The sequence below is a fragment of the Mirounga leonina genome, unplaced genomic scaffold, assembly GCF_011800145.1.
Source record: "Mirounga leonina isolate KUSES-001 unplaced genomic scaffold, KU_Mleo_1.0 Mir_54, whole genome shotgun sequence".
NCBI classification, from domain to species: Eukaryota; Metazoa; Chordata; class Mammalia; order Carnivora; family Phocidae; genus Mirounga; species Mirounga leonina.
This window is the reverse complement of record NW_023270812.1, coordinates 8634458-8652734: the sequence shown is the minus strand read 5'-3', so window position 1 is coordinate 8652734 and position 18277 is coordinate 8634458. Positions and strand designations below refer to the sequence as shown.

General features: G+C 37.5%; 1 protein-coding gene across 3 annotated transcripts in view; it reads left to right on the top strand.

The window, feature by feature from the left end:
• PDE10A (phosphodiesterase 10A) overlaps window positions 1-18277 on the top strand; it is a 294100-nt gene that overhangs the window by 257722 nt on the left and 18101 nt on the right. For all 3 annotated transcript variants that reach the window (XM_034991990.1, XM_034991988.1, XM_034991989.1), the window contains one exon: window positions 5742-5914. In XM_034991990.1, the coding sequence (XP_034847881.1) occupies window positions 5742-5914 (173 nt within the window). The remainder of the gene's footprint in view (window positions 1-5741; window positions 5915-18277) is intronic.

Below are 18277 nucleotides of genomic sequence, written 5' to 3'. Positions count from 1 at the left end.
CTCCAGCCTCCTGCACGTCCACCAGTGACCTTGCTTCTTTGACATCCCGCATTCTGCCTTCATCATCTGTTATCTACCTTTTATCCCTCATTGACCACCATTTCTCCAAGCTTGCCTCTCTCAAATCCATCTTCCAGGTACATGTCTGAACATGTTATTCTCCTGTTTAAGTCATCAAGGGTCCTGTGGGGTCAAGAATAAATTCCATTTCTTTTTTTTTTATTTAATATTTTATTTATTTATTCAAGAAGGAGAAGAACACAAGCAGGGGGAGTGGCAGAGGGAGAAGCAGACTCACCGCTGAGGAAGGAGCCCGATGTGGGGCTCGATCCCAGGACCCCCTGATCATGACCTGAGCCGAAGGCAGACGCTTAACTGACTGCACCACGCAGGTGCCCCAATAAATTCCATTTCTAAACTGATGTTCAGGTCTTTAGTGAATGGTGTGTGGGTGTTCTAGGACTGTTGTAGCTGCTGCACTTCTCGGCTGCAGACTGTTTCTTACTTCTGTGTCATTGCCGGCATCCTTCCTGCTTGTAATTCTCCCACTGCCTTTTTGGGCCAACTTCTTATCTTCAAGGCTCAGCTCAGGCATTACGTCCTCTAGTGGAGTTATTTTATGACTCAGCTGGAGCACAGCCATGTACCCCTTTACATGGCCCCCGAGCCCGCAAACAGATACATATCTTAGTTTTTTCACATTATATTGAAATTTTCTGTTGGCGAGCTTAGCTTGCCCCTGCTCTGAATTATAAGCCCAGTGAGGACAGTCACTGCCCCTCATGCATCGCTGTCCCTGCCCACCCATCACTGGATCTCCTGAAATGGCTGGCGGTGGTCACATGAAGGTACGGAATGTGGATGCAAGAGAGTTCAGGGGACGCAAAACACTGAGTGCAGAGTTTGGAGACTGAAAACTGCCAAGTATTATTTAGGTAGAGTGAGTCAGTGAGTTTCCTTAGGACAAAAAGATAGCTTGGTACTGAAACAAAAAGTGCAAAATGCCTTCAAGTAAGGAGACTATTTTGTGTGGACAGTGACATCCAAGAAAGCAGGTAAGCTTTTTTCTTACCCAAAGCTTGCCCACATATTTTAGTAATTGTGGAACATTAGTGTTGGAATATTAAATCCATATTTAGAATATTGTCTTTCCTAGTGAGATGTCAGTGATTAGTTTGAATATCGAAGCCCCCCTTTTTCTGTATTTTGCCTTCTGTGAGTATCTCATGTTAAGTACTCACAAGTCAAAATTAAAAAATACAGACTAATTAGGGATAATCTTTCTTGTTATTAAGAAACTTTTCTCAATATTCCATTAATCTTGAATTGTCTGGTGCTTTTGAAATATGTTTAGATGTTAAGAGAATTGTCTTTATACCCAACATTCTGGGATCCTGTGACGTTTTCATTACTTCTTATAGCTGCTAACAAGCCATTCTTCCAGTCTGTCTGCACAAAGTAGAATTTACTGCAAAGTTGTGGTACTTCTATCCAACACCGCCTTTACGAATAAGCTAAAATGTATCACACAGAGGCTAGCTTAAACTTGTCCTTTTCTGCAGATATATTCTGAATGGATAGAAGTGATCTTTGGCTACCACATTTCTTTCTGGGCATATGTGTGTATTTGTTTGTTTGATTTTCCTTTCTGTCCCTTAGCTCCGGCTGCAGAAGTTTTACTGGTAGATTTTGACCTCTTCGTCACCACCATCATCATAGTAATCATTTCATCATTTATTAGGTACTCATTATAAATACTGTAGTACTTATTACTTAATACTTACTATAATAAATCAGAAACTTAAGAATTTTGCACATACTAACACACTGATTTTTATAATATTCTATGAGATAGGTATCAGTTTATTTCCATTTTACGAAGAGTAATGTGCATCAAAGAGGTTAAGTGACTTGTCCATTGTCATACAGCTAGTAAGAACAGGATTAAAAACTAGAATTGTTTGACTCCAAACCCTGAGTTCTTAATTACAGTGCTACTGTGCTTCCTAGCCTGTGGTTTGATGCAGTAGACGATGAAGTACCTGAACAAATACCAAGCCATTGCTGTTGTGAATGCTCGAGGCAACTGACTTTTGTCATCTCAGATCCCCCGAATGATTCAGCCCATGCCTGTGGCTTCCTGTGGTGGTAACTTACACCCACCCGGGTGAGCTTGGGCTGGTTGGCCTGCAGGTATTGAAATTTGAGCTCCAAGGCCTTTCTTTCAAGAATCTCTTTCATAGAGCTAAGCAGCATGGGGCTTTGGAAAGAATTATTTATGATTAATAATAATATTGTAAAAGCTTGCTAAGGAAAGATGGATCAGTGTGTCCTTCCGCTTTGGTCCCAACCCCCCACAACCCACGTTGTTGCTAGAGCAATTGTCCTAAAACAGGCTTCATCTGTCATGACCTTCCTTGTTACTACCTTCCAGTGATCATTTCAGTTCTGACACGAGGCCTTTGAACTCTCACCGTGTCACCATTTCTCCATGCAGACGATGTACTTGAGCCATCCTGCAGTTGTGTGGCTCCCACTGAACACATGTGGTCTCTTGTGACCCCTCCTTGTCCTGCAGAATCCATGGCCCCTGCCCTTCCAGAGCCCATCACTCAACTCCATCCCAGAGACCGCTCCATCCGTCTTATCATGTGCTTATATGCGTCTCTCCCACTAAGCTGTGAACCCCTCACAGATGAACTCACGTTGTCTGGGGCTGTGGGCAGATTAGCTACTGACTGTCGTACGAACATCCTTACACAAAGTGAAACACTGCACACTAAATACCTGCCAAATCAGTAAAGACATACATTCTTCATCTCGTGATGGGGAAGACACAGGCAGAAGCGCTCCAGCAGTTCAGTGGACGGCTGAGAATCCATGGCTCACCATGTCTGAGAGCTGGAGGGACCGATAGATCACCCGCCCAGGGAGTGGGTCGCTGGGGGGCTTCCAGCACGGGGCTGATCCCAGCATCGCGCGTGTTCTCCGGTAGCTCACAGACCTCGGCTGCTTAGAGCACCTGCAGCCAAGCCCACACATGCTCTCACAGGCCTAAGGACTATCTGCAGTCCACCCATCTCTGGATTTTAGGAACATTTCCCAATATAAAATGTGGGTTATTTCATGCCTGACTGATACAAAATGGGATGAACTGCCTTGAATTAACATAAACTTCAAACACTATAACCTGGGACATTAACTATAATAAACTCACCAGTTGGTATATAAAAGTATTATATTATGAGGTTTTAATGTTAACTAATGTGAAATTGGAGCTTTTAAAATATTTTAAGCTGTTTATCTGCTGTGTTTGGTTGCTGTATCTCCCTTATTTTCCTTTGGTAGGAGCAAAGTGCTAAAAAATATGTACTCCATCCTCTTGAAGGGATACTCTTGTGTATTCATTTGTTACCCTTGCTCTTGCAGAAAATTGCAGAAGGCAGTAAAAGGGTCCTGGTTACAACTTCCCCTTATGAAGGTCTTCTACTGGACTTCTCCACCTAGTTGCCTTTAATATCAAAAAGTACATGAAACCGATATTGCAATGTATATTTAAATTCTAACTAGAATTTAAATAGAAATTTTTTAAAAAGTAATACAAGAAATAGTAAATCCAAAGTAGCCAACAGAATATATACACATCCTTTAAAATGGGTCTCCATTTGCCATAGATCATGGATACTTTCAAGAATCTGATAAAATAATATGCTTATGGATGACGCACTCAACACATAATTTATAGATAGGTAGATAGATGTGGTGAGTTTATAACTCTGTGGTCCCGGAGAGAGTTTCTGGAACCCAAGCCAAGAAGTTCCTATTTTTGAGAAATCTAAAAAAAATTTCCAACAGTGTGACAGAATATTTTTATACACTGTAATTTACAGGTTTATTGGTAATAGAATAAAGCATGTAAATACGTATCACATATGATTGCTCTTCAGATGACCTGCCAATAGCAGATGTGTGCATGAGTACCAGCCAAACCTACCAGGGTGAAATGTGTTTATGATTTGGGAGCATAGGTGACGAGGCATTAAATGTGGAAATGGAGGCTACTGCTTTACTTGAGTTAGGATCAAATGAAAGCAAAGCAGATTTCATAGCAGGAGTCAGAGAAAAAATTTTATCTTCCTGCACTAAAATTTTGGAGACTTGAGTTCAGCCACCTTTCCAAAGCTTGAATCCCCTCCCCTTGTCCCCTCAGTTACCAAGCAGCCTGTGCCTGAACCCACCACCCACAGCATCTCCTGTGTCGTCCCTGTTCCATCCCCATGGTAGCTGAGCTTCAGGGGGTTCTTCCTTGTGTCGAGTTCAAGTCTCTCATCACGTCTACCCTTTGGCCCTGTTGTATTCTGCTTGCATACAGAATACTGCTTCAGATGGAAGCTGCTTCAGATGAGATTGCATTACTAAAAATGACCGAAATGACCAGTTTATAGAAGCACTGCAGTTGCTCTTCAAAGAAAAATCTTGTTGATGCTTCAGCAAATAACTTCATTTCAATTAGACATCAGATTTATTTAAATTTAATAATTTGAAAATGAAATCATGCATTTGAAAATGTTTTGTGAATTTAGAGCATCCTACAAATGTAAGGCCTTCTTATTATTATTGTCGGGAAAATAACCAACTAGAGCTAATTCCATTTGCTGCACTTATCATAGGATAATTTAAATATTTATAAAAGCTTAAGAGTAGGTAATAAAGATTCTGATGATTGAAAACAAATGGTGCATGTACTGCCTTATTTCAGAGTAATAGGAAGGAGGCAGTGTCTTAGAGAAATGTCTGATTTTGTAAAATATATTTTAATAGTTTCAAATTTTTAATGTATTTTATCAGCCAATAAATATAGCTCAGAGCAAGTGAAAACAATCAATTACAGTAGGATTATGTTGACTAATAATGAATAATTTTACAGTTGATGAGCCCACAAATTGAATCCATCTTTATTATTCAGTCTTTTTTGTTTGAACAAAAATGACCCATTTTTATCTCAATTACAAATAAAGACTTAAGATTCTCAGTTATTATAAAAAGTTTTTAACAGATTCATATGCGGAAGAATAACTCTGAGGTAATAGAGTCCAAATGCCCAGTGTTCTGATCTTGTCCAGGGTGATGGTCTGCTGTCCCCCCTCCCATGAGGACAGAAGAAGAGAGGATGGCCCTTTGCACCTCAGCAATTTGTGTTTTATGGAAAAAGGTTGTTGCCTGTAGGGAGAAATTTTAATATGCCTGACTAAACTTTATTTTGAGGTTGTGGGACATTTTCTTCTATAATATGGAGAAAGTAGGTTACTATTCATTAGACTTGCTAAGTGGACAAAGATATCCATGATTTTTTAATCCATTAATTTCCAGTCTAATATAAAAAAAGTTTTAAATTAGTTTAAGAAGAAATGTCTTAAGCATTTTATGTTTTCTAGTCCTTTAATTGCTTACTGGAAATTCCAAAAACTAGCTATATATTTAAATAACTGGGATTTTGTGGTAGCAAATGATGTTACCGTAGTAGATAGATCATTTAAGTGGTAGTAGCTTCACTGTTGTAGCTTAAAGAGAAACTGTGACGTTCATTTCCATTAATCATTACAAACTATCCTTTTGTTTCCCCCAAACCTGTCATGTGTGTGCCAGATGCCATTGACTGTCTGTATTGTTTCAAATACCTGCAAATGTCATAAGATTAGAGCTTGTGTTTGCTATTGGTGGTATTTGTGTTTTCTCCATAGTTGGAAGGGCACAATATCTTCTCCACCCTGAGCTCCAGTGAATATGAACAGGTGCTCGAGATCATCCGCAAAGCTATCATTGCCACAGACCTTGCTCTGTACTTTGGAAACAGGAAACAATTGGAGGAGATGTACCAGACCGGATCGCTAAACCTTAATAATCAATCACATAGGTAAAAATCATCTTTAAAAGCTTAGAAGCCTAGGAAGTATTGTCTGGAATAAACTTAAAAACAGAAATGTAATTTAGCATAAATTTATATTTGAAAGAAGTGTAAAAATATTTATGTGTTTTCTTTTTGTTTTACATGTATTTATATTTGCTTTGCATTTCCTTATTTGACAAAATTACTGAGAGTGAATTATCGGGATATATTAAAATATGAATTGCAATTTAAACTGCTCACATAGGAATGGGTACTTTTTTAAAGATTTTATTTATTCATTTGAAAGAGAGAGAGAGAGACAGAGCACAAGCAGGGGGAGAGGCAGAGGGAGAAACAGACTCCCCACTGAGCTGGGAGCCCGACGTGGGGCTTGATCCCAAGACCTGGAGATCATGCCCTGAGCCGAAGGTAGACACTTAACCAACAGAGCCACCCAGGCGCCCCAGGAATGGGTACTTTTAAAGCGATGTCATTTTATAAGAGGCCACTCCTTGAATTCATTTCAGTCCAGGGTTTGGTCACTGGCTTCACAGACTCAAAAGTGAATGAAAATGGATTCATTTTTCAGAATCCAGATCTTATTGACCAAGCTAACGTGATTGATGGATAAAACTGGAATTCCATTTTATTCATCTACAAACATATATTCTAGTTACAAGCATCAGAATATTGGCATTCAGTGTGCTCAGATCATTTGGGAAACAAGTGACAATCAAAAGTTTGTTTCATGGACATGGAATCAGAACAAGGAGAATTAGATTACTTAAAATGGTCTAATGCATCAGGCTAAATTTATCTGGTTTATCTTTTCTGAGAAGGCATGCCTTGCCTAACAAAATCAGAAATATATCAGGTGTGTCCATTGTGAACCTGTCCACCCTCTGTATATTAGGTCTCAGTCCATTGGCTAACCTGCCTATTCCTCTTGTCAGTTTTTAGGTATGACCACCAGCTTTTCCTGCTAGGACTTTCCCTTTGCTGTTTCCACATCTGACCAAGTCCATCTTAAGTGATGCCATCTTTACCTTTAGATTTGTGAACATTTGTTTACTGGTCTCTTCTAGTCTTGCTGAACTTGGGTCGATATTCTCTTTGTTTGGGTGCTTTGCATTCTTCCTCCATGATCCATGAAATACTGATCATAACATTTCTTTTTAGAAGAGTCTGTTTTAAAGTTTTTAGAAGCAATTCACTCAGGTACCACAAACACAAAACCTTAGGTTTACAAATGACTATAGATATGTAATAAAGTTTGCCTCTTCAAGAATATTACATACGTATAATATGATGATATCCATTCCTTTGATTAAGCTGCTGTTGTGTGGGATTCAGTTTATATTCAAACCGGGGCAGGTCCAGATTTTGCAGAGCCTGAAACTTACACAATTTTGAGAGCCCTGTTTAAGGAAAACAGGTATCTTATTTTCATCTAGGGTGGTCTGAACGCATTGCCAGGGCCTCCCAGGATCATGGAAGGGGGGCTCAGTGTCGTGAAGAGCCACAAAGGTTCTTCCCAACACATCTTCCTCTGCCTGCAGCCCAAGGGATGCATGTGATTTACAATCATCATGTCTCTCTGCCTGCAACAGGTTTTGTGTGTAGTTCTTGTAGAAACAGGTGTTTGTTTACAGTTCTCTTTCTTACGGCGGTTATAACATACCCTGGATGAAAGTAGTCTTTGGTTTGCTGAAACCCATGTGCATACATTTTTTTTTTTTAAGATTATAAGAGTCATGTAATTAGTGTCAAGTTTCTTGCATATATTTTTTAGCAAAATGATTATAATAATTATTTTAAAATAGAAAATTTAAGAATCTAATTACAAATAATATACTTGGTGCTTAATGCATGTGTGTGTGTGTTAGTGCTGTATACTGTCTTAATTATGGGTGATTAATTAATTTTTGGACAGTTAATGATTTTAAAGGTAATGCATGTTTGTCTTAACAATTCAAAGAGTGCAGAAGTGAATATAAGAAGGAAATTCTGTTCTTCTGAACTCCATGCCAGCAATCTATTGGCTATAATATCATCCCATGCGCTTTTCTGTGTTTATTCCAAGTTCTGTGTTGGGGTGTGTGTGTGTGTGTGTGTGTGTGTGTGCACACAATATATATACACAAATATACTGTCCTCTTTTTTTCTTTAATAAAAATGTGATTATACCTGATGCATTCCTTTTTTCTAAGAGTTCTATAACATCTTGTAGTAAGGGGTACTGTATACCCCATACTATATAAAAGCTTGTTAAACCTTTCCCCCAATGGTAAGATATTTCTAGAATTTTGCATATAAATAAAGCTGTAATAAACTTGCTTATTTAGTCTTACCTACTGGTCCTCTAAAAATATGTACTGTGTAGTGCATGATGCTAGAAATTTATAAACATCTAAACATAGTAAATTTTCTAAAAGGATTGTGGAAATTCGTACTCCTAACATGTGGGTGAAAACTTGCTCATAAAATGTGCCATTTTCTGATCGCTCCCTGCATTACAGATTGCTTCACGTTTGTTGGCTATTTATTGTTCCTACTTCTGTGTATATGTCTGCTCAGAGCTTTTGCGTATCTTTTTGTTGAGTTGTTTACTTTTTTTATAAATCAGTATGCATTATATATCTTATTAAGGGTACTGAAAGTTTCTCTGTTATATGTTACAAATATTTTCTTCAGGCGATTTTCAAAACCTTTATTCAGATTTTCTTTTGACTATAAAAAAATTTAATTCCATGAGGTCAAATCTCTCATTTGTTTTTATCAAATCCAGTTTCCTGTCTTGCTTAAGATGACCTCCCCTGTCCTCACAGTAATATAAATACCACTTAAAATTCATTTTGTATATTTTTATAGTTTTTATTTTCATAGTTAGATCTTAGTTCTTCTGGAGTTATGTCTTTTATTTATTCCTGGTGGGTTAAATTAATGCCATTTAATTAATAATCCATTTTTTCCTCTGCTTGAAGTTTTCATATAAACTTGGATAATTGTTGGAGTTCCTTAAGCCATTTAAATGCTAATTAATCCTCGACTGTGATCATACTGTTTTGAATACCGTAACTGTGTTGAAATTTATCATACATACCTGGTAAGATAATCTTCATCTTTCATTTACCTTCCAAAAATGTTATGGAAATTGTTACTTAATAAATGCACTTTTAAATATTTTTATTAAAAAGTTTTCAAACTTACAAAAAAGTAGAAATTATATTGAGATGTACAAGAATTGTTAACATCTTACCATATATTTCTGCCTTTCTTATTTCAATGTGCCACCTGAATGTAAATTATAGACATCATGACTTTTATCCCCCCATCATGAATACTTAAAAAGAAAAATATATTCTGCTATCAGTTAAAAATAACCACATTGGCACTTTGATTGCAGCTGTGTTTATTTCTTCACGTGAAAATGGAAATATATTGTCTTCAAGGACATTGGCATGAGTCTTTAATCCTGACAACATTTTATAGTTTGTCTAAACAGGTCCTATCGCTTTCTTGGTAAAATTATATGGTCGTTTTACAGATTTTATCACTTGTGAATGTATTTTTTCCCCATTTTTAACTGGAAATACAGCTTCCAGTATAAATAAAGTTATGAATTTCTACCTATTTCTCAATTTTGCTTCATGTGTTTAGAAACTTTATTAGGTGCCTACACATTTATATTTGTTATGTCTTCTCCATGATTTACCATCTTATCAATGTGAAATTAATTCTCTTTTTTTTGTCTGTAATACTTCTCGCTTTAAAGTTTTCTGTGTTAATAGCCACACCAGCTTCTTTATGCTTCCTAGTGAGGTGTCACATTGTTTCCATTGTTTCCCTACCTTCTGTCTGTGTCTTTATATTTAGAGTGGGTCTTGTTACCAGCAGTAGTTGAGACCTGAGATCACTAACTTCCTGATGGACTGTTCAGTCTGTTTGCATTTAATGTTACGGCATTTGATTGGTTGTCTCATTATCTTCCTTGTGTTCCCTTGAACCCCTTGTTCATTGTCCCTTCTGTCCTGCCTTCATCTCAGTTAATTGAATGTTTCCTTCAGCACTTTGTTCTGGGCCCTCTACTGTCCTTTGTTGTTACACCTCTTTCTATTTTAGGTGTTTGCTCTTGAGTTTACAGTCTTCATCTTTATCAGTTGCTTGAATCAATATCATTCCATTTCCATACAATGTAAAAACCTTAAAAAACAATCCATTTATACCCCTTCTTGGCTGGTATGCTCTTGTTAAGTAGGATACTGATACATTTGTTCTGTATCCCACATAGGTTGCGAATATTTAAAATTAAACAGTTGGTTACTAAAGAATTTTTTAAAAGAAAAATAAGGCCATATTTTCTCACATATATATACCATTTCCAATGCTTCACATTTATTTGAACAGTTCCAGATTTCTATCTGGTATCATCTTACTCTAGTCTAAAGAACTTCCTTTAACATTTCTTTAAGTGTGGTGACAGCAGTTTCTTCCAGCCTTTGTTTATCTGAAAATGCCTTTATTTTGGCTTCACTTTTCAGATATTTTTGCTGGATTTGCAATTATAAGTTGACAGATTTTCTTTTTTTTTTTAATTTTAGTTTATTATGTTAGTCACCACACATCATTAGTGTTTGATGTGGTGATCCACAATTCATTGTTTTTGTATAACACCCAGTGCTCCATGCAGTATGTGCCCTCCTTAATGCCCATCACCGGGCTAACCCATCCCCAAATGTTCGATTGTCTCCTGGCCTTCATCTGTTAAGTCAGTGGTCATTCCTATTGTTGTTCTATATATAACATGTCTTTTTATTCTGGCCGCCCTGAAGATTTTCTCTATATCTTTGGTTTCTACCACTTTGTCTATAATGTTCCTAAGTGTGGTCTTCTGGCTCTTGATCCTGCTTGAGGTCCTTCCTCTGAGGTTTCTGGGACTATGGGCTGCTGATTTCAGTGAAGTGCAGAAAAGTTGCCACCATTATTTTTCTTCGAATATTTTTTTCTGTCTCATTTGTCACTTTTCTTCAGCAGCTCCAGTTACACATGTGATAGATCACTTAATACTATCTTACAGTCTGTGAAAGCTCTGTATTGTTTTTTCAGTCTTTTTCTTCCCTGTACCTCAGTTTGGGTAATTAGCTGTACTGTGTCTCTAATTCCAGTGTTCTTTCCAGTCTGTTGTTAACTCCATCCAGTGGTGTATTTTATTTTATGTAGTGTGTTTTTCAGTTCTGAGATTTACTTTTGGTTCACTTTTATAGATTTTATGACTGTCTTAAAATTCTCTATCACTTCACTCTTTGTATTCAAATATATATTTTTTCTGAAGATTCTTTGACACATCACTTATTTAAAAATTCTTGTCCACATTTCCACCATCTAAGTTTTCTATGAATCTGTTTAGTTGACTATTTTTTCTCTGGATCACGGAATACATTTTTCTATTTCTTTATTTAGATTGTGGTATGCTCTGTAATCTTTCTGGATTCTGTTACCTTTCTCTAAAAATAACTGACCTTTATTTGGTGGCCAGTTAAATTTCTCATGGATCTCCCTAACCTTATGGACTATGTGCCTTTAAGCATTTTTAGGGTGGTTCTGTTTCTGTTTCGACCTTGGTCCTTGGGTCACCAAGGATTTGAGGGGAATATGAATGTAGATTTGGAGACCACCATCCCTGTGGCTCTCTCATGGTTTCACTTGTGAATTCTATCAAACATTTATGGAAGAAAAAATATTGTTTCTGAAAATGGAAATAGGAACCACTTACTACCTTATTTTATGAAGCCTGCATAATCCTGATACCAGCATCTGACAGACACATTACAAAAGTAGTAAATTTAATTTAGATCAGTCAATATTCCTCATGGACATAGATGAAAAATTATAATAAAATATAGCAAATTCAGTCACATATAAGAAAACATAATAAAGCATAACAAGTGGATCTTATCTCAGGAATAGCATTTGCTAATTAATATAATTCACAGGAATAGAATAAAGAAACACTATGTGATCATTTCAAAAGATGCAGAAAAAGCTTTTGACAAAAACCCCTATTGATGGGGGGAAATATCTGAGCAAACTAGGAATACAAGACTTCTTTAATTTCTTAAAGAGCATCTTTGAAAACACTATAGCCACTGTGATGACAGTTGATATATGAAGGACTTTCCCTCCAAGTCTAGAAAAAATGAAGGATACCCACAATGACCACTTCTAGTCTACTTTAAGCTAGAAGCCCTAGTCAGTGCATCACATTGAGAAAGAAGTTGAAAGGAAAAAGTAAACCTGTCCTTATTTTTAAATCACATACCATCTACTGAAAAAAATCCTAAGGAATCTCCAAAAAGTCTGCTAGACTTAATAAGTGCAAGTTTACAGGATACATGATCAACATTTTAAAAAATCATTTATTTTCATATATAACTATCAATTGGAAATTGAAATTAATAAAGCAATTTCACTTGGTGTGTCATTTTTTTTTTAAATAACATACTGGAATAGATTTAACATGATATATAAGTCTCTACTGAAAATGTAAAACATTTCTGAGAGAGCACTATATGAATAGAGTGATATATATCGTGATTATGAATTGCAAAAATCAGTATTGCTAAGATATCGATTCTCTGCAAATATTCCTCCAAAAATGTAATCCCAATTGAAACTTTAACAAGCTTTTTTGTAGACACTGACAAGCTAACCTCAGATTTATAAAGAAATACAAAAGATCTAAAATAGTCAAAACAGGGGGCTCCTTGGTGGCTCAGTTGGTTGGGTGTCAGCCTTCAGCTAGGGTCATGATCTCGGGGTCCTGGGATCAAGCTCCGCATTGGTCTCCCTGCTCAGCAGGGAACCTCCTTCTCCTTCTCTTACTGCTGCTTTCCCTGCTTGTGTGTGCACTTGCACTCTCTCTCTCTCTCAAATAAATAAATAAAATCTTAAAAAATAGTCAAAACAACTGTGTCAAAGCAAAAGCCCAAGTGGAGGACTTAACACTACCTGATTTCAAGGTTTACTATAAAGTACCAGTAATCAAGACAGTGTGTATTGGTGTTAAGGTAGACAAATAAACTGGTGGAACAGAGTACAGAAGACACACTATATAGCCTATTGATTTTCAACCAAGGTGTCAAGAAAATTTAATGGATGAATGGATAGTCTTTCCAACACATGGCTCTTGAATTACTGAGGTTTCAGGTGGATGATAGACTTAAATGTAAAAGTTAAAATTATAAAATTTTCTAGAATAAAACATAGGAGACGGTCTTCATGATCCTGGGTAGGCAAAGATTCTGTAGCACACAGAAAGCACTAACCTTCAGAGATGTTGGTCAAAGGCTACATGCTTTCAGTTGTAAGATGAATAAGGTCTGGGGATCTAATTATAGCATGGCAATTATAGTTAATAATACTGTATATTATACTTGCAGCTTGCTAAGAGAGTAGGTCTTAAGTGTTTTCATCATACACACAGAGAAAAAGACTATATGAGCTGATGGATGTGTTAATTGGATTGTGGTGATCATTTCACAGTGTATACATGTATCAAATCATCACATCGTACAACCTAAATACATACAACTTTTATTGTCCTTGACCTCAGTGAAGCTGGAAGAAACAAAATGAAAGCACTAACCTTCAAACAAACAAATAATAGATTGGACTTTATCACATTAAGAACTCATAATCTTCAAAACAACCTTTAAGGAAGTGAAAAGCCACCCAATGTGAGAAAAATATTCTCCATATTTAGGTCTTTTATAACTCTTAACAACTCAATAATAAGACAAAGTAAAAATTACATGAAAGATTTACCTTTTAAATTTTAAGTAAAAATGTGAATGACCTTAAAGGAGGTTAAATGTTAACACAAAGGATATGAAGTGAAATTATAGTGTATGGAATATCTCTCTGAAATGTGAGCATGTTGGATCAGAGGCTCCTGAGGGATTGGCCAGCAAGGAGTGAGAGAAGCGAGCAGAAGCACAGAGAGACCCACAGTTCCACAACCACAGATTGCCATGTGCCAAGCCTGGGCCAGGTGCTGGACATGCAGCAAAGAACAAGACAGCCACTTGCCCTGCTGCCGCCTGATGCTTCCAGTCGAACGGGGAGATTGACACGTCAATGAAATAACTTTGCATCACATGGTTTAATTATAGTGGTGGCAAGTTCTGTAAGGATGCAAAGGGTGTTTGACTTCATCTGAGGGAATGAAAAGGTTGTGGAGAGAGATTGCGAAAGGAACAGCCATTCAGCTTAGCTCTGGGCCATGAGTATCCTCAAAATAAAATTGTGTTCTAGGAACTGTTATGGGCTGAATTGTGTTCCCTAAAAAAATTCCTGTGTTGAAATCCTAATTCCCAGAATGTGACAATATTCGGAGAGATAGCCTTGAAAGAGTAATTAGATAAAATGAGACCATATGGGTGGGTCCTAATCCTGTATGACTGATAACTTTAGAAGAAGAAATTTGGATACAGACATGACAGTGGAAGACCATGTGAAGACACAGGGACAAGATGACCACATGCAAGCCAAGAAGAGAGGCCTGGAACAGACCCTTCCCTCATGGTCCTCAGTAGGAAGCAACCTTGCTGACACCTAGATCTTGGACGTCTGGCTTCCAGAACTGTGAGACAATAGATTTCTGTTGTTAAAGCCACCAAGTTCGTGGTACTTTGTTACAGCAACGCTAGCAAATTAATACAGAGGCCTACGTGATTTTTTTGTCTTCTTCAATCAAAATTGTCCAACTGACCCTGGGGGCAAATAGACTTGACTTTGGGAAGGGAAGATCCTGGCCAGGCCGAAAGACTTCACTGGGGCTTCCTGAGTACCGGACAGCCCCATTCTGTGCCTGTTTTGCCTCCTTGTCCTCTCTCATCTCCACCCAGGTAAATTTGCACAGACACCTGTCTTCCCTCTTGGATGGGGAGTGATTAGGTAAGGAGACATCTACCAGGTTATGGTCTCCTGATGTTCTAACCTTGGATCAGGGACAACAGTCCTGCAGGGAGGACTTGGGTTCATTGCTGGGAAGACAAACCCCAGGAATCTCACCTTTCAGCTTCTCAGTATAGTGAGATTCTCCAGCCATGACTCATGCAAGGTATCCTGGAGAAGGGAAGTTAAGAGAATCTTAATGACTATACTGGAAAGCAGTTAAGCTCATTTTCACAATAGCATTACATAAAATCAGAAACTGCATGATTTGATCCTGTTTGTAATCAGAGCTGCTGTGAACTAATACCCAAACCAGTGGGACTGGGTGAGCTCAGTGTCCTGACTCAAGCTGGGCACATGTGGGCACATGGGCCTGTATGCAGGGTGGGAGCCTTTGAACTTCGCCAGAAAAGGCCACCATCCTTCTGTTGCATTCCTTGGAGCTCTTGAAATCCCACGGTTGTCTGCCTTTTTAGTGAGGACATCATCAGAGCTGGCCTGTTCCCATGAGAGAAGAGCAGAGCCCTTCAGCTGGCCAGACTCGGAGATTCTGAGAATGAGACTCCCTGTGTCCTGGTAAGAAGAGACCGGCTGTGCTATTGGGAAGGTGAAGAATTTGTAGACATGCCTATAACTGAATACTTTTCCACTCCCAGTGTTTCTAGGCCAGAGCAAACACTTTTTGCAGCACAAAGACTTGGACAGAGGGCATTTAGGAAGTCCGAGAGAAGTGAGGGGGGAGGGATCAGCAAGAAGAAAAACAAGCTCTACCATAGAGGACAGGAGATCAACTGATGCCTTGTGGGGGGTTGAGGCGGTGTCAGGGGCTTATGCAGCACACCCAAGAGTCAGAAGCTGGGAGAACTCACCCCAGTGCTCAGGGGTGAGGCATTCAGTACTTTCGGGCACATCAGCCTTTCCATCTGTATGCTAACACTTACTGATTACCAAGTGTTTATAAAATGTAATGCCAGCAGTAGAGGAGAGCATCAAGACAGTAACAGATTATTCTTTGGTATTCTTGTACAGGAGTATTATAAGTTTGTATTTTACATTTAGGTCTATGATCCATTTTGAGTCAATTTTGGGGGGAAGAGTTCAAAGTCTGTATATAGATTCTTTCTTTTCTTTCTTTCTTTTTTTTTTTTTTGCATGTGGATGTCCAGTTTTTCTAGCACCCTTTGTTGAAAAGACTATCTTTGTTCCATTTTATTGCTTTTGCCTCTGTCACAGGTGATTCACCTATATGTATGTGGGTCTATTTTGGGCTCTGTTCTCTTCCATTGAATTGTTTGTCTATTCTTTCTCCACCGCCTCACTGTCTTGATTACTGTAGCTTTATAGTAAATCTTGAAGTCAGGTAGTGTCAGTCCTCCAACTTCATTCTCCTCCTTCTATATTGTGTTGGCTATGCTGGGTCTTTTGCCTCTCCCTATAAACACGTATTTCATTCTGGGGAGGGGGGATTCTCATGTAAATAGTAATTTGTTTTTAATTTCAAATTTCACTTGTTTGTTGCTGGTATATAGGAAATGACTGCCTTTGGTATGTTGACTTTGTATCCTGTGACCTTGCTGTAGTAATTTATTAGTTCCAGAAGCATTTTTATTGATTCTTTCAAGCTGTCTAAATTGATAGTCATGCCATGTGTGAACAGTTTTATTTCTTCTTTCTAATCAGTATACCCTTTATTTCTTTTTCTTGTCTTACTGCATTAGCAAGGACTTCCAGTACATTGTTGAAAAGGAGTAGTGAAAGAGAACATCCTTGCCTTGTTCCTGATCATAGTGGGAAAGCTTTGAGTTTCCCAACATTAAGTATGATGTTAGCTATAGGTTTTTTGTAGATATTTATCAAGTTGAGGAAGTTCTCCCTGTGTCTAGTTCGCTGAAAGCTTTTATCATGAGTGACTGTTGGATTTTGTCAAATGCTTTTACTGTATCTACTGACAGGATAATGTGATTTTTCTTTTTAGTCTCTTGATATGATGGGTTACACTAATTGATTTTTTTTAGTACTGAACTTGATTTACATACCTGGGATGAATCATAATTGGACATGTATAATTCTTTTTATACTGCATTATATTAGATTTGCTAATATTTTGTTGAAGATTTTTGCATTTATGCCATGAGAGGTATGAGTCTATAGTTTTCTTGTAATGTCTTTGCACAGTTTTGGTGTCAGGGTGATGCTGGCCTCATGGAATGAGTTAGGAAGTGTTACCTCTGCTTCTGTCCTCTAAAAGAGATTATAGAGAATTGGTATAATTTCTTCCTTAAATGTTCGGTAGGATTCACCATCTGAACCCATCTGGGCCTGGTACTTTCTGTTTTGGAAAAGTTTTAATTATTGATTCAACTTCTTTAATAGATATAGGCTTATTTGGATGATCTATTTCTTTTTGTTTTGGCAGATTGTATCGTTCAAGAAATTGGCCCATTTCATGAAGGTTATCAAATCTGTGGGCATAGGGTTGTTGAGAGTGTTCTTTCATTATCCCTTTAATGTCCTTGGGATCTGTAGTGACATTCTCTCTCTCATTTCTAATACTAGTTATTAGTATCCTCTTTTTTTCTTAGTTAGACTGGCTAGAGAGGATTATTGTTTCTGTTGATCTTTTCAGAGAACCAGCTTTTGATTTGGTTGATTTTTGCTGTCAACTTCCTCTTTTCAAGTTCATTGATTTTTGCTCTAATTCTTATTTCTTTTCTTCTGCTTCATTTGGATTTAATTTGCTCTTCTTTTTTGAGCTTCCTGAAATAGAAGCTTAGATTTTTTATTTTATGTCTTTATTCTTTTCAATTATGTACATTTAATGTTATAAATTTCCCTCTAAACACTGCTTTCCCTGCATCCCACAAGTTAAGTTGTGTTTTCATTTTCATTTAGTCATAAATATTTTTAAATTTTTCTTGATTTCTTCTATGACCTGTGTGTTATTTGGAAATGGTTTGTTTAATCTCTAGGTATTTGGGGGATTTCCCAGCTATTTTTCTGTTATTGCTATCTCATTAATGGCATTGTTGTCTAAAAATCATGCACTGTATGAATTCTCTTCTTTTAAATTTGTTAAGGTGTATTTTGTGCCCTGCAACATGGTCTATCTTGGTGAATGTTCTATGTGAGCTTGAAAGAATGTGTTTTTGACAGTTGTTGAAGTAGTCTACAGATGTCAATTATATATAATAGTTTGATGGACTTACTGAATTCAGACATATCCTCACTGATTTTCTGCTATCTGGGTCTGCCCATTTCTGATAGAAAGGTGTTGAAATCTCCAACTAAAATAGTGGATTTATCTATTTCTCCTTGGCAGTTCTGTCAGCTTTTGCCTCACGTATTTTGATGTTCTACTGTTAGGCACAGACAAGTTGAGGATTGCTACATCTTCTTGGAGAACTATCCCCTTCATTATTATGAAATGGTCGTCTT